The sequence below is a fragment of the Acinonyx jubatus genome, chromosome D4, assembly GCF_027475565.1.
Source record: "Acinonyx jubatus isolate Ajub_Pintada_27869175 chromosome D4, VMU_Ajub_asm_v1.0, whole genome shotgun sequence".
In the NCBI taxonomy this organism is placed as follows: domain Eukaryota; kingdom Metazoa; phylum Chordata; class Mammalia; order Carnivora; family Felidae; genus Acinonyx; species Acinonyx jubatus.
In genome coordinates, this window is record NC_069391.1 from 36,853,819 (window position 1) to 36,878,458 (window position 24,640).

The following is a 24,640-nucleotide window of genomic DNA, read 5'->3' on the forward strand; positions in this document are numbered from 1 at the left end:
AAGTCCAACTCTAGGATCTGGGTCAGGGCCATATTAATGCATTTTTATACCTGAAGAAAGGCCAGCCCAACCTGTTCTCAATCATCTCAGTTCCCATACCCAGAAAGTTAATTCGTTCCTAGAGACAGTACCTAGGGCAGAGAAAGTGGCAGTGATTCATGATTAGAAAGAAGAGCAGTATCTGCAAATTACTCCTGTGAGGCATATACTGAATTTAAGGGAGTCAGTCCTATTCACGATAGAGGTTCGATGGGCACCTGGGTGGCTCAGTCAATTAAGATCCAACTATCGTTTTCGGCTCAGGTCATGATCGTGTGGTTCGTGCTGACAGCACAGAGCCTGCTTGGGATTCTCTCTCACCCTCTCTCTCTCTGCCCTTCCCCTGCTCACACTCTCTCTCAAAATAAATAAACTTAAAAAAAAAAAAAAGAGGTTCTAGGTGATGATCTACCAGATCTATCCCAGCCCATTTGGATACTTCTATCCCAAGTCAGGGGCCTTCCTTTCACTTCTGGTATCCTGCTGGAAAGTTTCCATGCAAAAGGACAAAGAATTTCCTTGCCACAGAGTCAAACTTTTAACTAAAGGGCTTATTTTACCTTTGGCCAAATGAAGATAAATCATTATTGTTTTCTAGTGATATTTTCCCTATGGTTCCTCCCAATTACCTGGTATTTTCAGACTAATTACTGATGCTTCATCCCATGGTAGCAGGACAGGCACCACGTCACTGTTCTGGATAGTTCCTAACAAATGTGTACACACACACACACACACACACAACACACACACACACACACATACAACCTCTAAGACCAGCCCCTTTGGACAGTTTTGTGTGGGAGGTCATGGCAATATTCCTAAATTGCACTGTATATGGTGCTTCCTCTTTGGGGAAATAGTATCTTTTCCATGTGGACCCTGCACAATGCTCCAGAATAAAGAACTACAGCAAATGATAGCCCTGAACTCCTGTGACACTTTATTCAAAGCACTTACCAGGCACCAGCCTCAAGGGTACAAAAAGGCAAAGACTGGAAGAAGCTATGCAGGATCCATGGGGAATAGGATATAGAATATATAAATTATCTCAACCTCTGCATTTTGCATGTTACTTAATAACCTCATTGCCACTGGAGAAAGTATCTTAGAAGACTTGAAAAAGCAAAGCAAAGTAGGTCGCTTCCTAGTTAATAAGTGCTGAAGTCCCAAGGAAGCATCCTAGCCTGTTATGTGGCTATAATTAATATATGCCACATGACTACTTGCTGCCTCTTCCTACCCTCCATTCTCTATGCCACTTTACACTAGGCAGAGCAAACCAGAATGAGTAAATACCAAGGCAAAGCCTTTCTTTTAGAACTAAGTTCCTTCTTCCAATAAATGAATTACATTTGGCACTAGAGAGATGGGAAAGAATGAGGAGACCCACACATTATTTGTTACTTAACCACTAGTTAACATAAAACTCAGGTGCTAGGAAAGACACAGGAAAAATAAAAAGCAGGCTACCATTAATCTACCACTAAGTCACTGCATCATAAATGGTCAATTCTTTAAAATCATTTATGATGCTTTAGTTGAGAACAGGCCTTGTGTTGGTCTTTGGTTCCTTGATGTCATGCAGAGTGACTGGCTGCTGCACATCTGAAAGAGCCTCAGCGCTAGCAGGCACCACCTCCTCTTCTTGTCTTTCTAGCTGGTGAAGTAGCTCAATGAGAACAGGCCCTTTGTCGGTCTCTGGTTCCTTGATGCCATGCAAAGTGACTGGCTGCTGCACATCTGAAAGAGACTCAGAGCTAGCAGGCATCACCTCCTCTTGTGTTTTTGGCTGGTGAAGCAGCTCAGTGACAGTGCAGTGTTCTTCCTTATGACTCCCTGAAGTACAGGTGGAGGTCGAGAGGTTGCTTTTGGAACCCCAGTGCTCTCCAGATGCTGAAATTCCCTGCTGGTTTTCCATTTCTCCAGGCCCTGAAAGCTCTTGAGTATATATACTTGGCTTGGTCTCCAGCTGCTCAGAGGTCCCAGAGGGCTGAGTAGCTGGCTCAGCACTAGCTCCAGCTATTTGAGAAGCCTCTAAAGTTTTGTCAGCCTCACTAGAGTTAAGATCCTGATCGCCGCTGATAACCAAAACTGGAGAAGAGGATTCTGCAGGGATTTGTTCAGGGCCCGCTTTGTTCTCTTTTGGCCATGTGAATGAAAGATCCAGCTTCTTTCCAAACCTTAGTTTTAGATCACCTGCCAGTGTACTCCCTTTCCCCTCACTACCTCCCTCAAATAGATTTGACAACTTCTTAAAACTGCCCATTAAACCAGGCTCTGCTGCTCTACTGCCAGAGGAGGAAGGTGGGGAAAAGAAAGACCTCAGTGGTTTCCCACAGTCAGTGGCAGAGGATGGGAAATGGAGTTTTGGCCAATTGCTCATATTTGGGATCTCAAAAAGAGGTCTTGGCTGCTCTGTTTCTTGGGGGACTGCAGGTAGATCTTTGTGGGTATCAAGTATCTCACAGTTTTTTCTCGCACAAAGCACAGGTTCCTCCAGGAGTGGTTGAGAAAGGTATCCTGGGGTTTCTGGTGTGGCACTCTGGCCAACATTTGCCTCACTAAATAGTGGAGTATTGGTTTCTACTGAATTGGCTGCCTGTAGCTCCAAGAAGTCTTGGTTTGTGGAGGTAGATTGCATAGCTGGCTCTGGCTCAAGAGGACTAGGTGGCTGAAATGGAGGAGGAAGCTCTTTGGCCACACAGGTAGGATCTGGATCCAACTGTGATGGCAATGAAATGTGCTCTGCTTCCAATGATGTCTCTGTGTCTGTGCCCTGCAACAACCCCATGTCTCCTTCATCACTCAGAGACAATACTCCTTGTCCAGTATCATCCTCTGAAACAGAAGGTGCAGCCCTAATTGTTTCAGAATCTTGGGATTCTAGAATATTGTCAGGAATATTATTGTTTTCTATTTCAGCTGTTAATTTAGTATCATCTATCAGGATCTCTGAGTCTGACTTTGCACTAACCACAGTCATTCTACACTCACTGAGAGTAGATTCTGAATTGAGTGCTGGAGAGGAAGTTTCTCCCCATAAATTTCCTGGAGGTACTAATCCTACAGTATCTCTGCAACTACCATTTTGAGGCCATGCAGTAGCTGGGATCGGCGATTCTTGTTTGTGAGTCTCTGATTTGGGACTTTTAAAAATTCCAAGTAACTCACCTTTGAGGGACTGAGATGATGCACGAGAAGAAAGAGAGAAAAAGGAGTTTTTTGTTGGAGGTTTAGGAGAGGAGAAAAGTCCAGAGAAAGTTTTGGGAGGTTCAATTAAGCACTCAGAGAAAGATTTCACTTTTGTCACAAACCCTGAAAACATTTCTACTGAAGAGCCCAACATTGATTTGTCTTCCTCTTTATCTGTCTCTAGGCTCTGGAGGTGCCCTGTATACCCTTGCTCCACAGAGGGCGAGGTTGCCTCCAGGATCTGTGTTAAGGTGTCATCAAGAGCCTTTTCTAATGGCAAGTTCAAAGGGTCACTCGTAAATCTTTCATTGTGGTGGTAGTTAGTACAACTGTCTAAATTGTTGAGCTTTTTAGTCAAATGGTTATCATGTGAAAAAGACTTGGCCAGGTTGTCACAAGGGAAGACTTCCTGTATGAAAGGCTCTTCTTCATAGGGAGCTACCCCAAGGGTCTCTGGACCAATGAGCAGAGTTTCAGTTTGTACCTGAAATCCTGGTGAATGAGGAACATCGTCTTGCAACTTATTCATCTGGAAATTTGCTAAAGATGTCCCTGGTCCGTTACTAGAATCTAGTTTTCCCTGATAGTCCTCTACATTGAGCTCATCTGTAAGGCAAGTAACCTCAGTAGTGTTGCTAATAGAAACACAAGGAACTATTTGCTGTTCATGAGCTACCTCCTGGATTATGTGATCTCTATTGCCACTGGAACCTTCTCTAGTCATTGTGCCACTCATGTCTACAAAAACACTTGGCTTCTTACAGGGCTGAGAAGTCACTGGAGCAACTGTTGAAAGGCTATGTTTTTCCCCAGGAGTCTGCTGCTTTTCGTCCAAAAAGGACAAGCTGAAGAAACTAAAAGGGCTATTATGAGCAGCATCCTTCTTGCTGCTTGAGTTAGTAGTGGAAAAAAAGGAAGGAAGTGTGAATAGCCTTTCTGCTTGAGATTTGGTTCTTGGTAGAGCAGCAGAGGCTCTGTTCTCAGATTTTTCAGATCCAGTCAGGAAAGAAAATATACTCTTTCTGGTTGGCAACCCTGGTTGAGATGGAGATGTTGTGGCAGTTGAAAAACTCCAGTCTTGGTCAGAAGAATGATCCTGTTCATTTGAATTTCTTCTGCTCAGAATATCAACAGACAGTTTACTACTTCCTGAAACTTCTGTCACTGTAGACACAACGTTAGTTTCTATTGAAGAATCTCTGGAAGACTCTTTGAGACAATTTCTTGAGAACGATGGATTTGGTGATTGCTGGATTAGGTGGTCTCTGGAAGATACCTCTTTTCCAGTCAAATTATTACTCTGTATATCTACAGTTGATGGTTCTTTTAGCCCACTGTCATCAATAGTAATCTGCTTGTTCAGACTCCTAACTTGAACCTTCCTTTTAGAGGCAACTGGCATAGCAGAAAAGTTCCCAACATCCTGGCTATTTAGCTGTGCAGGATTAGGACTTGATTTGACTTCATCCTTATTAACCATTGAGGAAACAGACATATTTTCAGTTGTCTGTATAGAAGATACATTGGTTTTAAATAAGTCCCCAAGGGTACCAAAAAAATTTGAAACACCAGAAGATTCATTCTTTTGCTGAGAAGGTATATTTTTATCTTCATTCTTTTCTAAATTTGGTGATCCTTCTTTATTTGCCTGGGTTTTAAAAAGGTTCAAAAATCCAGATGCCCGTTTTCCATTTGACACCACACTTACTGAAGGGTCTTCTCCCCGGCCAAAGAGTTTCAATGCACTTTTAAATAATGTTCTCTCAGACTCTTTGGAAGACTGGTCATGGAGAAGCTCACAGTTCTTGGGTTCATCCTTACTGAATTGTGATGTAAGAGGAATGGAAACAGAGTCAACTGTAATGATTTCCTCATTTTCTATATCTGCTTTAGCCTGAGGAGTTATTTGGCTTACCTGGACAACAGATTTTAACAAACTTTGTTTTTTCACATGAATACTTTTATTTAAAGGGAATTCTTGCTTCATATTTTTAAATTCTGGTTGCAGAACATTGGGTACTGTTTTTCTTTCTAAATCCTTCTTGAGAAGACCTTCTTCATTTTGGGAGTTATTCTCTAATTGCTCATTCAAGATTAATGACTGAACACCACCATTTGTGAGCTCTGCTAAGTCTGACTCCTGATTCATTTTCTTTAAAACCAAAGACTCTAAGGATTCATTCTCATCAAAATTCAAAGTCCTTGTAACCAAAGCACCCAAAGCAGAAAATAATGAGGTTCCTTTTTTCATTGATGACATCTCTCCTGTTTGCTGTAGGCTATTAGTCATATCTTCAAAATGAACCAAAGAGGTAGCTTCTTCAGAAGACTGAATCCAATGGAAACTGGAAGGGTAAATTGATGCATCCTTAGCAAGAAGCTGATACTTACTTCTCTCTATAACAAGATTTTTATTTAAGTCATGATTATCAATAGTTTGGGGCTGATTTCTGAGATCCAATATATATTCAAAGTCTTCAGAACTACACACCACTTCTTCAAAAGATCTAAAATTTCCTTTAAACTTTTGAAGATTATAGCCTGAAAAATCTAATGGTTGATCCTTTTGGCCATAACTTGACTGTTCAAGTACTTGTGAAAAGGTTCCTAAATTTAGATACACTGGTCCCTCACTTTTTGGCAAAACTACAGATAAATCAAGAGGGTCATCAATTGGTTCCTCTTCAACATACCAGGATAGTTCATCTTCCTTGTCATGTACTTTAAAACTACAGGCTGATATAATGCTGTCATCCAACATAATACTTGATAGATCATTTGTTTGTAAATCACAATTCAAATATTCTTGATAAGAACAATCAGGTATAAACAAATAGGCATACTGCCCAGTAGAATCAGTGAGGAGATAGTACATATACTGACCATCATGAAACATATAATATCCATAATCTCCATTCTCTGATGGCCACCACACTCCATTTTCAAGACATGACCACCATTCCTGGTAGTCATAACTGACACTTGAAAAAACAAAGTTTTCATCCATTCTTAATGATTCTTGATCAACTACAGAATATGTAGTCTTCTCATAACCTGAAGAACAACTTAAGTCAATGGGCAATTCTTCTAGTGAATTCATAGTCTCACTAATTGGAAGATATGAATTTCCATAAAATGAGTGAGCTGCCCACATATCACTTCTTAATAAGTTATCTTCATTAAATGCTAACTGGTCCAATGATTCATATGGTAAGTCACGCCAAATGACACTGTTTGGATTTGTTTTCCACTCCAAGATATTTGCAGTTTGATCCTTTTGGCAAAAATTTATTGCTGAGCTTTCTGAGTCAGGCCACAAGAAAACATCAGCTGATGGGAATGTATTTTGATTTAGCATATAATAAACTGGCTGAAGTTTTCTGGAATTTTTAGAGAAATCTTTTATATCAGAGTCCCATTCAGAACAGAAAGGATTATTCATCTCTTCAAAAGCCTGATAGTGGTTTGATTTATTAAGAATGTTAGTATTTAATGTATGTGGGTTTAACTTGTTTGAATTTTCATGTATTTTCTCCTTAAGAACATGGTGTGGTGTCAGCCTCTCAGCCAAAGATTTCTCTAAGAGGCCCTGCTGAGTGCTCGGAGCAAAGTCAAGTATCCTGTCCTCAGAAGAGGGGCAATTCTTTTCACTTAGCTGGTTTTTCCACATAGGAGAGCAATGATCATTATCAACCCAAGCATCAGATAATGGTATGTTTTCTTTAGGTAAAGATATAAAGTTTTTTATTAAGCCAGATGTTTCTTCTTTATCAACATGGTTCCTCTGATTCTCAGAAGTCACACATGAAGTAACAGGGATCTCATCCACAGATAAATGTTTATTTCCATTCAAACTTTTTATATTGCCTAAAGACATGGACTTTGCCTCATCTGGTTTACAATCAGTCACATTGTTATTGTGTATCAAGTTAAATATTCCAGAGAGTAATCCTGGAGTATTATTATTATGATGAGAGTCACCACTTTTCAAATTTAATTCTTGCTGATTAGACAAGTTTTCAAGAGAAGAAAACCTGTTAAATAGGCCAGAAAGGAGGCCTCCTTGGATTCTTTTCTTAGAGGCTTTATCTACAAGTCTGTCTTCATTAATTTCATTAACCAAGGTGGATTTTGAAATGGTAGAAGTAAATGTTAATGAGTCTGATACTGTTAAAGATGTCACTTGTGTAAGAGTCTTACTTTCTTCTGAAGAATCTGAAGGAATATATTCTTTGGACACAACTTCAGGGATGGCTAAAGTATCTATCTGACAGTTCTCTGCTGCTGTGTGATCACTTGAATTCAATTTCTCTATATTCCCAAATTTCCCAAGATCGTTATTAATAATTGGAACAGAATTAGACTTTATTCTATTAAGTGTGGTATCTTCAGGACAATTTATTTGGTCATTTTTATTAAATGTTTCTGTATCACCAGGTTTCCCTAAATTATTATGAATATTTGGAACTGAACTAGATTTTATTAAATTAAGTTTGGCATTTTCATGGCAGTTTCTTTGGATCTCTTCATCAACAGTTACTGCTGAGTCAGGAAAACTCTGGTCATTGACAGTGGTACGACCATCAGTGAAAGGAAATTTAAAAAGAGGAAAAATGCTTCCTTTCTCTCTTAAATCTTGCTGTTTCTCAGAATGACTAAGAACTCTGAAAAATGGAATATGTAGTTTTCTATTAAAGGAAAAGGAATGTCCATTTTTCTTATGGCCCCTTTCCCATCCATCTTCCTCCAACTGGTGAATTTTCATAGATTCTGACAAAGTTTCCTTTGAACAGGTCTCAGGTGAAGTGAGCAAAAACTGGCTAAAGGATTTTCTGAGTGGCTCAAGAAAATCATCATCACCAGTAACTTTCTCCCCCTCTACTGTCTTTGAAGAAGACTCTCTATTTGCAGTTGTACTGCCAGCTATACAAGGATGTCCTACCGTGTTTGGGGCACATATTTTTGGTTGATGTGGTACCAGAGACAAATCTGTACAGGGTTTTCTTTCCAAGAGACTCTCAATATCATCTTTTTTATTTGCAGAACCACCTAAGCTTGAAGGTTCATTGGTCACTTGGGAAGACAACAAATCTTCACTTGTGGGCATTTGGGATGAGCTTGTAGTTTCTCCATCATGCCTATCTAAAGTGATGATTTTATTGTCATTGCCAAGGGCGTCTTTCCTTTGATTTGACTCTGAACCACACCCAACAAAGCTTTCCTTTCTTGTTGGCTTGTTCTGGTCATCTTTTTTGGTTTCATCCTTTTCGGAAAAGATCTTTAATGGATTTAACATGCTGAAAACAGACTTTATAACTGAACTCTGACTCTGTGGAGTGGAGTCCCTTCCAGTAGTCTCTGTTGCATCCTGAAGGCTTAAATTTCCAGTTTTACCACCTGTGTGCTCATTTTCAGAAGTTTTGTCATTTCTGCCAAAATCTTTATTATCAACTGTGTGAGAGGATAATGGAGATCGCATGGAAAGATCCTTCCCCAATACAGACTTGGCTCTGGGTTTAGATCCTGAATTAGTCGTCTCTATCTGATCAAGAGTTTCTGTTTTCTCTGGAACTAAATAAACCAGCTTTTCCACAGAGGTTGTTAGATGCTTTGTTCCCGAACCTACCTTTTCTGTAAGTGAACTGAACAAAGAACCAACAGCACATTTCACTCCATTCAGCTCAGGGAAAGAGACAGCCTTGTCCTTGTCATTCTTTACAATGGTTAAAGGTGGTATTTGATCTCCAAGCATTTTCTGTTCTGCATTATTACCAGTACTATTGTGTTTAAGTGATTTTTCAGTTCGTGAAAGGGAACCAAATCCATTAATCTCCTCTTCTTTCTCTGCTAAATATTCTGACACAGTTTCTACCAAACACTGAAGCTCATCCATTGTATCAACATAGTCCTCCTTGGGTTCCTCAAGAGAGGGAGGGGTCATCTCTTCCATGGGGCACCCAGACAGATCTCCAAGTGTGTTTGCATCACAGTTCATCTTTTGTAATGGGAATGCTGGATTTGTTACATTGTATTCTTCAGGAAAGCCTCCACTATGATGGATATTGGATGGATGACTTATTGGTGACAGTAAACCTTCTGGCTTATCAGTGAGAGGAGAGCTCAGAAGTTCCTCAGAAGTACTACTAGTAGAATCTTCAAGAATATCTAATGGAGTGAAATTAGTGACATGCTGGTTTAAGCCAGATGATTTTTCACAGTTCTTGTAATCACCAGAAAGATCGTAATCATGATTTTCCAACTTGGTGGTCCAGATGCCACTCTTGACCACAAAGCCGTTTTTATAAGGGTGCAAAATTGGGTAATTTTGTTTCTTCTTTTCAGTGTGGCAAATGTTACAATTTTCAGTGTCAGGATATGTACTTTTGAAGTCAGTCTTAGTTTCTGATCTTTCATTGTACTGTGTTCTTTGACTGTGTTCAAAATCACGGTATAAGGGTTTATTTTTTCTTCTCCTATCTACTGTATCATATTTCTGAGCATAACTGGAGAACACAGATGTTTCATACTTAAGGTCAAAATTAAAGGCAGTAGAGAATTCAGTTTCTTGGCCCTGTGATGGTATCTTTTCCCAATTCTTGTACTTCTGTTGTTCTTGACGGCTGTAAGATTTATCAGTTTTTGAAAGAGTTCTAATTTCTTTTACTTTTGCTTCCTTTATGTTACTGTTTTCTAGAAACTCTTGTGGTATTTCCCCCTCTATCTCCTCATATGTACCTTCTTGCTCTTCATAGTCAACATCAGAGAAAGCTGAAATAATCCTAATTTTGTCATTCTTAGCCTGCAAGTCTTGTCTGATATAAAGGGATAAAATTGGAGGAAGAGTAAGACAAAGAAAAAAGATGAAACAGGGAAAAGGAAGAAACAAATCATAAAATTCAGGGCACATTCAATGAGAAAACTAAAATAAAATAGTTTGACAAAAACCATTCAGACTAAAAACGTATGATAAAGAAATTTACATGTTCTTAAATCAGTATTAAAGCAATTTAGTCAAATAGTTTTTTCCACATCAGAAAAAGAACTGCTATAATAATAACTTTAAAATACTGTACTTCACTTGCTACCATGAGCTTTTTAGGATCCTTTTATTTTCTAAGAAAGATAGAGACAAACAAAATGAACATGTTTCCTCAATATTTAGACTGTATTTACAATGCCCAAGTTTAGAACTAAGTATTCGATGAAAATATATCAAGGGATTTCAAGAAACCTAAATTTGTTGATGAATTTGGGTCTGAAAAGATGTCAAGCTGTTAACTTACTGTAAGTTATTATTTGAGGCAGTATAGTCAAGAATATGATCAAACATATTTCTTTTAAAAAGAAAAACTATCCACATAATAAAAATAATCTTTGATTGTCAAAAGGCAAACCTTGTTACAGGACCAACAAGAGCATATTATTTAAAGCATTACAATTTATGAAATTTAAAACTATATGCATCGAGGATCATAGTGAAATGACGACCTTTCCCTATATTGATTATAACACTAGAAGCTATATTCCAACTTAAGTCAATAAATACATAAGATACTTGACCTTTTTTTCAGTTAGATTAGAAACTGCCCACTTCCTGTGTACTCAAGTGGGGGTATATAGAGGACCTGCAGACTAGAAGCCTGTGAGCCCAGTATGTTCTTTTATAGACCTAACATCCAATTGTATTTATTTAGGAAGCAGAAAGAAGATCATAGTGGTCTCATAGTCACTAAAAATCTTCAAGGGAGAAACTGAAGAGGTATTAATAATAAACTTCAAGAGATATTCTTTTGCTTTTGATCCCTCAACACTAGAGATACTTTGGCTATATATCTAACAAAGTCCAACTCTATTTTCAAATCTCAAATTATGGGCTTTTACATAATTTATGTAAGTTTCCAGTTACTCTGGATTCATTAGGTGAAAGCCCATTTGACTGGGGTACCTGGCTGGCTCAGTAGGTGGAAGGTGCAACTCTTGATCTCATTACTGTGAGTTCAAACCCCACACTGGGTATAGAGATTACTTAAAAATATTTTTCAAAAAAGCCCACTTGGTTGAGACAGGAATCCAATCTAACATATTTTTTTTTTTACATGGAGTTTCATTATTCTCCAGTATCCGCAAAAACTCAAACTAAACTAACTCCAGCCTAGAAGGCTTTATACTTCAACTTAAATCAATAGATAGCCATTGCTATAGTGAATGAAGCTATTTATTCTTACACTTCTAATTTACTGGCAGGTACTGAGAACATTTGTTCCCTCAGGATTTTAAATGTTCTTACTAAAAAACTGTGTAACGTAAGGACTCAGACCATCTCCAAGAACTTAGTATTTACAGTAAGAGAGAAGTTTAAAAATCAATGCTGGTGATAAAATTTCTTCAAACTTTTTAAAGGATGAATCATTTCAAAAATTTAAGTTAAAAATGTCTATGATAAAAGCTTACTTAAAAATCATGTTAATTTTTCTCTGCTGGAGAGGAAAAAATATTTATTCTTTAAACTCATTTCTTATACTGATACAATAAAACCAAATTTATATGGGATTAAGTTAAAAACATTTTAGGAAAAAATTTGCAATTTAAAGTATATTACTAATACTCTTCTAAACATTATTATAGCAGTAGCCTAGGAAACAATCAAAATAATAATAGGGTAATAATTAAATAAAATGTAGTCATTTAGGTTGATGCACCATTATTATTGCTGGCCTACACATCTAAAACTTGGAAATATAGAGGGAAAGAAGGTCAAAAGTCATGGATTTTTGCTATTATTTTTTTCTTAAAGTAGGACAATATAAACAGCTAAAATCAAATATATAAAATATGCAAATGTTCACTAATAAACCAGCAAGGAGTAGAGACCAACTACAGTAGAATTCCTGGCCTATTTCTTTTTAAAATCAGATTATAAAGAGTAAAAATTCTATGTGATGTTTGATAGGTGAAAAAGTTTCATTTAAAATATTCCCACAGATGATAGTAAACTGAGACAGGATGTTGTATCGCAGGTAGGCAACCATCTGAGGCTTGGGATTAATATTCACCAGTTTGGCAAGAAGAGCAAAAAGAAATTATATTATGTTATGGGATGGTGAATTTTAGCAACCAAAATTATGAGCTAAACTGGAATGGTTTTTAAAATATATACAATGGAATACTACTTGGCAATGAGAAAGAATGAAATATGACCTTTTGTAGCAACGTGGATGGAACTGGAGAGTGTTATGCTAAGTGAAATAAGTCATACAGAGAAAGACAGATACCATATGTTTTCACTCTTATGTGGATCCTGAGAAACTTAACAGAAGAACATGGGGGAGGGGAAGGGGAAAAAAAAAAAAGTTAGGGAGCCAAACCATAAGAGACTCTTAAAAACTGAGAATAAACTGAGGGTTGCTGGGGAGTGGGAGGGAGGTGAGGGTGGGTGATGGGCACTGAGGAGGGCACCTGTTGGAAGGAGCACTGGGTGTTGTATGGAAACCAATTTGACAATAAATTCCGTATTAAAAAAAATAAAAAATAAAAATAAAATATTAACCTCCAACCAATAATTAATTCAGGCAAGGATCATCAATGGATACTACAATTAATGGGTAAAATGTTGTTGGGGAAACAGAATAAGGACACAATCTAGGGTATCATTCCAGATACTTTAATTACAAAGGGTAACTTTACACTGGAAAATCTGGCATATACCAGATTTCTTAACTCAGAGGTCAAACTAAACAGAACCAATAAAAAGGCAAAGTAAAATCATGTGTCTGCTGAGCATCTATTGTAATGTTTTTGCCAAAAATATTTAACCTGATTCTAAACATGAAGAAACAATCAGCCAAACCAAATTAAGAGCATATTCTCAAAACAACTGGCCTGGACTCTTCAAAAAATGTTAGATTATAATAGACTACAGAAATAGGAAATCAAATGTAATGTACCATGATCTTTGATTGGATCCTAGATCAAAAATAGAAATATGGAAAATGGAAAAAAGGAAATATACAGAAGATAACTGGGACTAGAGAAATTTAAATATGGTCCATATATTAAATAGTATCATTGTATTATTACATTTCTTAAATGTGATCATTATATTGAGGCTATGTAAGAGAAAGTCCTTTCTCTTGGGAATTATATGCTCAAGTACTTCCCGGTAAAGTAACATGGTATCTGTAATTAATTTCAAATAGTTCAGAAAAAAAAAAAAGGCATGCACATATGAATATACATTAGAGAGAATGAAATAAAAAGTAAATGTAGCATAATGTTAACACAATTGATGAATCTAGATAACACGAATATGGATGTTGACTGTATTTGTCCAAATGTTGTTAGCATTTTTTTTAAGTTGGAGGAAGGAGGGGGAGCATATACGTATATATTTGTTTTTATACTCAAAAATATATGACAATAGTCTATGGAAGGGTACATAAGAAACAAACAAGGGTGGTGTGAGAACTAGAAGACAGGAAGGGGATGGGGTAGAGAAGGACAGGTGCAAGTGGGAGATTCTTCATTATATGTGTTATTGTACCTTAACATTTTTTAACCATGTTTTGTGTATTTAAAATTTTTCTAAAGTTCCAGCAAAAGTACTGAATCTGCTATGAAGAGATCATCTAAAGTTCCCAGGGAAATATTTAGGTAGGAAGGATTATCCAAACATTTAACATCTGTGATTTTCTTTTTTTAATCTTGGTGAAAAGTGTATCAGAATCACTGGGCTGGGCACAGGCATGGGCTGGTTTTCAATCATCCACCCTAAGTGAGCATGCTCCCACCAGGTGAGAATCACTGATCATAAAGAGAAATATTTATAACAGAAATGTCTAAATGGGGATGTATAAAAGAGAAAAAAAAAGACCGATAATCTATACAGAACGGCTGGAGCTTGGCCTTTCAGATTGCTATATTTGCACTACCACTTCAAGTTAAAGCATCAAAATATTGTCAGTTGTATCTTGGAAACTACACATGAGGAAAAGAAAGTGCTTTGTTTCTAATACCCACCTGAGGGCCCTCCGCTCTGGATAATCAAGATCATAACTTTGCATAGAGTCATTGCAAGAATCCCGGGAACTGCCCTGAAGTAGCAGCTGCTGTGGCAATGGCACAGGCACAGGAAACTGGTGCACAGAAGCATTGGGCTGGGAAGTCGTATGGTAAGGAGGTGGGATGCTATTGCTGGTCTCACTACGATAGTCACTATCTCGGTCATCAACGGCACTGTCAGGATCTTCAAAAGCTGTGAAAGAAGCACAGTCAAAGCATTCCAGCTTTATTTAGTTCTTCAGAATTTTCTTCTGCTTCTATCCTAAGTAGCCACAAGCCTGGACCTTGAGGACAAGAACACACGAGCCAAGTGACTTCAATGCCATATGGAAAACTGTTTCAATTAATACTCACAAGTTTCTTTCCTTATGAGACAAGACACTTGTTTTCATTTTAGTGCTCATTCTCAAGAGGAGTTCCAAGTTGCATTTTCCCAGTGCAGAATTCTCTGGAATTCTGACTCTCTAGCTACCATAACTCTAGTAAAAATCTGTTTCTAAATGTCATAGATTCTAGTATTTTCCTGTTATAAAAATGGGCAGAAGAGAAATTCTCATTTGAAGTTGGCTTGCTGCTTTCAGACTTTAAAAACAGATGGCTAAACCCAATAAGCAGGTCCAACTTCAGAAGCTGGTCAGGTAATGAGGAAAGTCAAAGCCAAGGTTCAGCAGTCAAACCAAAAGCTTGACTAAGAATAGCAGCAGTTGTTTTTTTTTTTTTTTAAGTACTATGCCAACTTTTAATTTTTTTTTAAGTAAGCTCTACACCCATTGTGGGGCTTGAACTCATGACCCCACAATCAAGAGTCACATGCTTTACTGACTGAGTCAGCCAGGCACTCCAGAACAGTCTCACTGTCTTGCTGCAACAACAGGTTTTTCTAACAACTCCTATCAAGTACCTACATCCTGGGGCTCAGAATTTCCATCTGAAGCCTGGGCTAAAGAGGAAAACATAAGCACTGGCAATGGAATCTTGCTGACAATGCAGCCAAGTTTATCTAACAACAGTGTCTATAATTTCATAAAATTATTTCTGCTTTTCAGGTCAGCACCTGACAAGCTAGTTTTATTCTTGATGTTAGCTAAAATGACCGCAGTTACAAATCCTGCTCCAAGCATGATCCCGTATGTCCTGTCTTGCCAATTTCCTATTTGGCACAGTGAGGAAAAGGAATTATTTATCATCCTAAAATGGAGATGGACTCCTCATATTAGTAATTAAAAAAAAAATCTTGGTAGTTATGTGGGCAGTGAAAACCTTCTGAAGACCATAAGATTGGGCTTTCACAATCGCTCATGTAGGAGATAAAAACCTGCATCCATGCAGTGGAAATGGAAAAGAGTTAAGGAATTGGAAAAAAAAAAAATCCAGAGTGAAGTGATAAAACCAGGGGACAAATAGAAGGTAACAGGGAAATGACACCTTGGCTTGCACACTAGGACTACATGGTAGATAGTAATTCCACTAAAAGAGACAAGAGAGCTAAAAACTGTGGGTTTTACAACCAATGAAGAAAATTTGAACACTGGATTCCAGACAACATTTGTGGGTACAGTTCAGAGTAGGGATAGAAGATCTCATGAGCATTTTCCCTTTTGAATTTAAGGCAACATATGAGCATAAGAAAATGAGAGTAATCATTACCTCAGGAGAAAAAAATCAACATGAAAAAGAGGCTAACCTCAAAAATGGCCAGGAAGGGTACTAGTCAAACCATAGGGGATACAAAGCATTCTGCTCAGAAAGCATTCTGATCACACATTAGAAAAAAGAGACTTTTAGGGGTATTGGTTTCAGATCTTGATACATTTGTTGTTCTGAACACTAGAGAGAAAGGATCAAGGGACAAAAACCAGTATGTCTTTCAGACTTCATGCTTTCTGAAGCTACAGATGGATTTTTCATGCATACAGATGGGAGGACAGGGGCAAAAAAGCAGACAAAGCCAAAAAGCCTACTTAAACTCCAGCAGGAAAAGTATCAACACAGAACCAAAGAGGGAGCAGTGATAGACAATCTTACTGATTATGAGGCCAGAATTAGGAGCCCATGATACAGAGTTAGAAACTACTTAGTTTTTCACTGAATCTGATCTATTACTCCTAAATAATGCTCTACTTTTTTATTTTGCTAGGCTAACAGGAAGAATACTCTAAAACTTTCCTAAAGGCTGACATTTCTATACTGAAGAAATAAAGGCAGGGCACCTGGGTGGCTCAGTTGGTTGAACATCCACCTTTTGATTTTAGCTCGGGTCAAGATCTCAGTTTGTGAGATCAAGCCCCAAGCTGAGCTCTGCTTTGATGGTGCAGAGCCTGTTTAGGATTCTCTGCCTCTGTCTCTGCCCCTCCCCTGCTTGTGCGCTCGCTCTCTCGCCCTCTCTCTCTCAAAATACATAAACTCAAAAAAATAAAGGGCAAATATTAAGAAACAAAATGTTTCTAGAAAGAAGAGGTTAGAAGTAGAAAAGAATATGAAAAGTAGGAGGGGACAGGAGAAAGGAAATACAAAACAGTGAGGTGAGACCACAGAGAGAAATAGAAAAAAAGGTAGATGAGAGCAAAGACCAGCTTTTCTCCCTGGACACCATCCTCAATCTCCCTAGAAAGTAAACCTCCTGGCACCACCAAGGCTGATTAGAAACTAAAATGGGAAATTAAGGAAAAGGCTTGAATAAAAGAATTGTGCTTTCAGTGTGGCAGTGGTGATCTCTTACTGGCTCTACTCTCTCCTCCACAACACCACTGCAGCTAAAACAGAAAACTCCTGGTTTCACTGAGAAAGAGAACCTATATGCAGGTTTGGTTACTCAGCTTAAGGAGGACTTGTGAGCTCATATGAGGGCAAAAATAGAAAAGGCTGGGAAAATTAACTCATTCAAGTATTTATTGAGTGCGTATAAGCACAATGGTAAACAACACAGAAGATTCAGAGTGTACAGTCAGCCTAATAGGAGAGAGAAAATATTGATACAAATACAAGAAACGAACAATCTTGAAAACAGTACAAACCCAATGCTGTATCAGTTGAAGGTAAGGTCACTTCCTGTTAGTGTGAGCAGGGAAAGTTTTATGGAGGAGAAGATTGTGAAAGACTGGCAGGTTTTCAACAGGTTAAGTTTGGAGGGAAATACCTCCTAGAATCTGGATAAAAATAATGGCATGTGTAAAGGCCCAATAGTGAGAAAGCCTATATATAATTTTGACAAACACTTGGTAGTTCATTTGGCAGGTACATAAAAGGACATGGAAGAAAATGAACCTGGGGAAAGTAATCTAAGCTGGGTCAAAAATGGGCCTCTGGTACAGAGTAGGCACTCAAACAGTACTGAATGAAATACTGAACAATGAGGCTTTCTGGTATGTGGTGTTCCTGGATTGAATCCCTGTCTTTAAACCCAGAGTACAGATAGAACTTTATCAGCTTGAGAAAAAAGGAGAGAGAAATCAAACGATTTTTTTTTAAGGCTTACTTTTTTCTACTTGAAAACCTTAAGTTAGCTCTCTTAGGCTACCTTTGAGCAGCATTTCTGTAATGGAAATACTCAGGATTCAAATGACAGAAAGTACATATTCATGAGAAATCCCAGGGAGAACAAAATTTGGCCCCTCTTAGCACCTGCTGGATATCTAAGCACTGGTACTCAACCAAACCCCCTGTAAGATGGATAACAGAGCCAGTAACGTTAGCCTGAGGCTGTGTATCTTGCTAGAAAGAACTGACTGCCCACTCTCAAAGCTCTAGAATGAAGCTGGCTTCCAGCCTAGCTGGGCTGCTTCAAGGAGAGTCAAACCATGTCCTCAGTCTCTTGTTCACAAAAATAAACTCCCAGAATGAACTTTCTTCTAGTCACTGCACTCCTTAGCCAAGAGACCAAAGGAGAGGGTTTCCTATACTAGGAGCTGATGGTATTACTTTCCTCTGGGAAGGAAAAATCAAGAGATACTGCTAAGATTATAACTGGGACTTTGGTTTGAAATTTCTCTCTCTCCCTCCTTCCCTCCCTTCAAAAACCCCAGCCTGAAAGGATATGCCATTCCATTGCAAGTAATGGTCTCTTGAGATTTAAGTAGGAGAGAAGGGGGGGATGGAATTATATATGCTTATATGCATGAATATCCTGCTTCATAGTTCAGAGGGAGTGTGTTAAAGGCTAAAATAAAAAAAATTTTTTAAGGATAAAATCAAGAAAATTAATAAGGAATTCAATTTCTTACGTACTCTGCTGCTCTCCCCAGCCCAAATAGGTCCAGTGACCTAAGAAAACCGCAAATGGTAGCAAAAAAGAAGAGTGACAGAGACAATTTTAGGAATAATTCAAAGATCATTTCCCCAACCCACCAATAATTATACACCTTACCTTGCTTGAGCCTGCCCTACTTGTGTTCCATTACTTTCACATAACATGTAGACAGGCTTCTGCCTTCTATCAAGCATGAGACAAATCTACAAAGTATCCTTGCTCTCTATAATTTACCATACAGAATAACAAAAAACAGCTTCTACACTCTTCGTTTAAAAAAGTTTTATTTATTTAAATAATCTCTACACCCAACATGGAGATCAAACTCATAACCCTGGGATCAAGAGTCACATGCTCCTCTGACTGAACCAGCCAGGCACCCCTGCTTCTTCTACACTATTTTAAACCTCCTTCTGGCCTAGGTCTCAGAACATCATCATTTAGGAGCATATATAACCTTCCTTATTCAAAATGACAAAAATTCAACCTGTCTCTAAGAAATCCTTCCTTGTCTTGATGTTTGCCAAATCTGAGACCACCACAGTATATCCCTGAGAATCTCAGACCTAACACAGTGGAAGAGAGTGATTCCCTTGTCTGGGAGCAATGATGTCTAATTTTGACACTCTTTAAAAGGCCAAAGAATGGCATTAACCTCTAATCTTCCAAAATGTAATGAAACACTGTAGCCCTTTGGGTGCTCAGAGAGAGCCACTTTTTTTCTCAACTGGCTATAGAATTTAATAAAATCCATTAAAACACAGGAGCTTTGAATGACAAGAGAAAACTGAACATTTTCTATTCATTTTTCAGATCAAAAAAAATTCAATGTTAATTACATTTAAATCCTATTTCACACTCAAAATTGAATTTGAGGCAACTAATGTGATGCATGTGTGTGCATGAGAACACAATCACTAAAAATAGGCCTTTATCCCAAGAAACAAGGAGTAATTTAGCTTCATAATTAAGAATATGAGTACTCAAGCCAAAACTAAGTTCTTTTAAGCTCTGCCACTACTGGCTATATGGCCTTGAAGAAGTTATTACAGACATTTCCTCCAGGTAATATGAGAATAGTATGAGTCTCGTTGGTTACTGAAAGATTATAAGAGAAAATCCACGTAAAGTACCTAGCACAGGTCCCTGGAACAGGGCAAGCAATGGGCATTTCTTGTTGTTTTGTCATGTTGCCAACTTTTTGCTTGCCTTATAAGTTCCTAATAAATAGGTAGCAGGAGGGTCCACACACTGACAACCCTAATATCTGCTGAGGGACTGTCAACGTCTGGGTTAGAAAGTCCTCAGAGTTCTAAAGGTGCAGTTCCCTTGAAAATTTGCGGTTAAGACTCAAAATTCTGGAAGCACTGAATGACGTCAAAACAGGATGGTTTCATTACCTGAGCCAACTCGCAATCCTGGGCATATGGGACTACTACTAATCAGTCACAGTCTATTTAATTTAACTATACACTGAGAGTCAGTTTTCTTCCTATACTTACTTCTTCCCTTCTTTTCACCCCTCAAAAAGGATACGTTGGTTTACTGTGACATTTTTTGTTTTAATAATTTACTTACACTCTAAACACAGGGAAAGAAGGGGTCTAAAAGAAAATTCCACTGTTGCCATAACAACTGTGAATAATTACCTTGCTTCTTAAAAAAAAAAAAAAAAAAAAACTGAAAAATAATCACAGAACTTCAGAACATGCCTATCACCCTAGATTGCTCCAAGCAAGTGACAATGCTATTTCTCCTGAAACTCTGGACCCAAAGAAGCCTCTCATTGAAGGACACTGCCTCATCCTTGAATGTACCACAGCACTGCATAGCAGTTTCCTAGACACAGTAGGTGCTCGATAAATGTCTATTATATGACTAAACCAAATGAATGATTTGATGCCATCTACAAGGTCCAACCCTAAGCCATGAAAATAAGTTATGCTCTCTGACCAACTAGTTCCCTATTGTCACTTGAGAGTGGTACCATTATAAGAGAAACAACATCAGTTTAAGTGGGCAAGTTTCCTTCCCCACTCCAAAAATGCACTAAAACATCTCACTAGCCAGTAGAACAATACTGAGGATTGTTAGGTTTTGCTAGGCATAAGTACCAATAAAGGGGGTAAGGGATTATTCCAGGAAATGGAAATTATACATGCAAAAGTATATTCGGTGAACCTGAAAACAGTTCTAGCATATCTGAATAGGAGGCTACAGGGTTATAAAAGAACCTAATCAAAGGAGGTCCCAGGTAATATTTAGAAATTTAATAATGTTAGGAAATTGGAATTATCTGGAGGTTAATGCAGAGCTGTCACAGCCTTTTTCTTTTTTCAATTCCAGTACAGTTAACATTCAGTGTTATATTGGTTTCAGGGGTACAATATAGTGATTCAACAATTCTATACATTACTCAGTGCTCATCATGGTAAGTATACTCTTAATCTTCTTCACCTATTTCTCCTGCCCCCCTCACCCTGTTCCCCTCTGGTAATCTGTTCTCTACGGTTGACAGTCTGTTTTCCAGTTTGTCTCTTTATGTTTCCTTTGTTCATTTGCTTGTTTCTTAAATTCCACATAAGAATGAAATAATATGGTATTAAGCACGGGAGAGACAGAATCAGATTTGTCATTTTAGAAAGAGAGTGGTGGTGGTGCAGTATGGCCAAAAGTTTGTAGGGTGGGTGGACTGGAGACTGGTGTCAGGAAGGCTGGTAAGGAAGCTACTATACTGGCCTGATGATGGCTTAAACTAGGAAGGTGGCAGAGGGAGTGGAGAGAGTGGGTACATTTGTGACATAAAATATATCGGGTTTAATAAGTATTGAATGTGGGAAGTGAGGAGAGTAAAACCTAAATAATACCACCCAGCTTTTTAGCTTGAGCTACTGGGTGGGTATGGCATCATTCATTAAGAAGAGAAATACAAGAGAGGGGCAAGTTGAAGGAGATGATGAATTCAGTGTTAGATTATTGGCTTTGAGGTATTTATGTGCTATCTCAAATGAATATGTCTGGGAGACAGATGGATACATGGTTGTGGAGCTGAGGAAAGATATGTGGAGTTCTAAGTTTTCAAGAATACAAACTGCCATGAAAACAGATTTTTCTGCTTTGTTCCTTGCTGTACCCTTAGTGCCTGGCACAAAATAGCAGCTCAACAAATAGGTGTAAATCATGTATAAAAATTAAAATGTCAGTATATAAGAACAATGAGGCAGAATGCAGGATAAGGGGGGGAGGCTGTACAAAGGGGTGAGGGGAACCTACAGAACAGCCACGTTTAAAAAGCAGACAAAGAAGGGAAGGGAAGAAACAAAGAACAAAACAAAGTGTTGGTGACGCTGTGAAGACACTGGCATTCTCATACATGGTTGGCAAGAATGCAAAGTGGTAGGTCACTTTGGAAAATCTTGGCATTTCTTACTAAGTTATATACATACCATAAAACCCAGCAACCCTCTCATATGTATTCACCCAAGAAAAATAAAAACATGTTCACATAAAACCCTATACATGAATGTTCACAGTTGCTTAATTCATATTCACTAATAACTATAAATATCCATTTGATAAACAAATCATGGTATATCCATATAATTGAGTACTATTCAGGAATAAAAAGGCATGAACAGAAACACACAGATGAATCTCTAATGCAGTATGATAACTGAAACAAAAAAACCAAAAGACAAAAAAAGCTACATACTACATTATTCTTATATAATTTTCTGGAAAAGGCAATACAACAAGGGCAGAAAACAAATGAGGGTTTGCATGGGCCAGGAGTGGAAGTGGCTGACTACCAAAGGGGTTTAGAAAACTTTTAGGGTTGATGGAACTGCTTTATATCTTAACTATGGTTATGGTTATAAGACTGTATGTGCTTGTGTTTTGACAAACATAGTACTGGACACTATGAGGGAGATTTTTACTCTATGTGAATTATACCTTAATAAAACTGACTTTAAAAAAACAAAAAGGAAGAGTCCATGAAGGAGGGTGTGAAGAAGCCAGAGAGGAAGAAAACCAGGGCCGTATCATCTCTGAATCAGAAAAAAAAACAAAAACAAAAGCAAGGTTTCAAGAAAGCAGTGATCAATAAGTGTTAAGTGCTACAGGAGAGTCGAAAGAAAAGAAAGGAAGGAAGGAAGGAAGGAAGGAAGGAAGGAAGGAAGGAAGGAAGGAAGGAAGGAAGAAACTGAAAAAGGCCTACTGGATTTAGAAATAAAGAAGTTACTAAAAACTTTAATAGAAATGTTAATGAGTGAAAGCTGGAGTATAGACTGTTTAGAAGAAAATGGAAGCACATACAATAGAATAAGGAGACATCAAGAGATTCCACAATTCATACAGTAAAACACTGAATGTGAGCATGGTGGAAGATACTGCTTATCACAGGATGCAAAAAAGGAAGCAAGCAGGGAACAGACAGTGGCCAAATGTGTTACAGAAAAAACTAAGTACACTAAGAGCCTCTTCTAAAACCAGCAACATTCTCAAATTGGGCATTCACACATAACAAATATGTGCTAAACTGACAATTTTAATGAGCATGCTAATGTTTCCCACCTCCCTAGAGCCTTAAACCTCTTCAGTTCACATACTTAACACGTGAATAACCAATTACCCTGCAGTTCAGTGGCTCCTGATGCTAAGAGTTAGGCAGTCTGAGCCTCTATTGGCAATGACATTGTATTTATAATGTTATGAGCTCTGTGCAGATTAGCATTACCAAGTGTACCTCAAGCCCCAAACCACTGAACTCCTGGCACTTCCAAGCCAGAAACCACAAAACCATTCCAAAAATTCCTCCCTACTTTATCTCCCGTGTCCAGCCTGTTAATAAGCTTAATAGTTAATTCCACTCTGAGGTCTCCTTCTTACTGTCCCTTCTTCATAGTTTCTCAGTCCTTATCGAGGAATCCATTACCTCATGCCTGAATTATTGCAGATTATTGCTGGACTTGTGACCTTCTGATCTGTCCCATTCAATCAACCCAGCAGATGACAACTAGACTAATTTTCCTAAATCCAGTTTCTGATCACATCGTTACCGTTTTGATAATTTGTAACTGCTCACTATCTATAAAAGAGTATATTTATCTTCACGGCTTTTAAAGCCCTCTATGATCTGATACCAAATAAATATCAAATCTCATTGTCCACCATTCCCCCAGAACAAAGTCTTTGTTAACTGGCAAACAGGTATTGTCACAGTTCCTATGCTTGCCACACTTGGGAGATAAAGGAATGAGCCTGATTTCCCCTATTTGTCCCTCAACTTCTGAAGCCAGAATGTCCTTCGTTTCCACTCCTTGCTGATTTAATAGAATGGGTTTTGAGTTTTGGAACCAGATAAACCTAGGTTTAAAGCCATCACTTACTAACTGTGTGATCTTAGGCTGCTTAACTTCTCTGCCCTTCTATTCATCACCTATAAAAAATGAATAGTAATAACACCTCTCAAATTTGCAAAAAAATTGAAAATCAAGTATGTAGCATTTAGCTCCATGTGACAGACGAATGATAATTACTCAGTAAATGTTCCCTCTTCTCCCTTATTTAGTTGGTACCCATTCTTAAGTTCCACTTAAACAATTTTCCTTAAACAATGCTCAATGACTCTAATACAATGTCTCTATTATCAAAGCAAAAACCATCTGCCTATTCCTGAAAAAGTTAAACACACATCTACCCATATGATCCAGCCATTCCACTTCTAGATATTTAACCAAGAAAAATTAAAACATATGATCATGAAAATGTTCATATTATTCACAATAACCAGAAACAACCCAAATGCCTAGCAATAGGTGAATCAATAACAAAATGTAGTATATCCATGATAGAATACTACTTAGTAATAAAAGGAAATGCATTACTAATACACTCAACAAAATGGATGAATTTCAAAAATTTTTTAAATGTTTTATTTTAGAGAAAGAGAGCACGTGTGCTTGCGCACAAGTGGAGGAGGGGCACAGAGAGAGAGAGGGAGAGAGAGAATCCCAAACAGGCTCTGCACTGACAGCAGTGAGCCTGATATGGGGCTCGAACTCACGAACAGTGAGATCATGACCCAAGCCAAAGTCAGAC

At 38.0% G+C, this 24,640-nt stretch overlaps 1 protein-coding gene across 12 annotated transcripts in view; it reads right to left on the reverse strand.

Moving 5' to 3' along the window:
* Positions 1-24,640, reverse strand: part of UNC13B (unc-13 homolog B) — a 237,719-nt gene that overhangs the window by 87,566 nt on the left and 125,513 nt on the right. For 6 of the 12 annotated variants that reach the window (XR_008291122.1, XM_053204951.1, XM_053204950.1 and 3 more), the window contains 3 exons: positions 18,517-18,552; positions 14,251-14,485; positions 1,593-10,046 (listed from right to left, as the gene is read on the reverse strand). Coding sequence is in view for 11 of the 12 variants with exons in the window: in XM_053204951.1 (XP_053060926.1) it covers positions 1,593-10,046; positions 14,251-14,485; positions 18,517-18,552 (8,725 nt within the window). In the remaining variant the exon portion in view is untranslated. The remainder of the gene's footprint in view (positions 1-1,592; positions 10,047-14,250; positions 14,486-18,516; positions 18,553-24,640) is intronic. The other 6 variants (XM_053204957.1, XM_027039370.2, XM_053204952.1 and 3 more) reach the window with 3 other exon arrangements.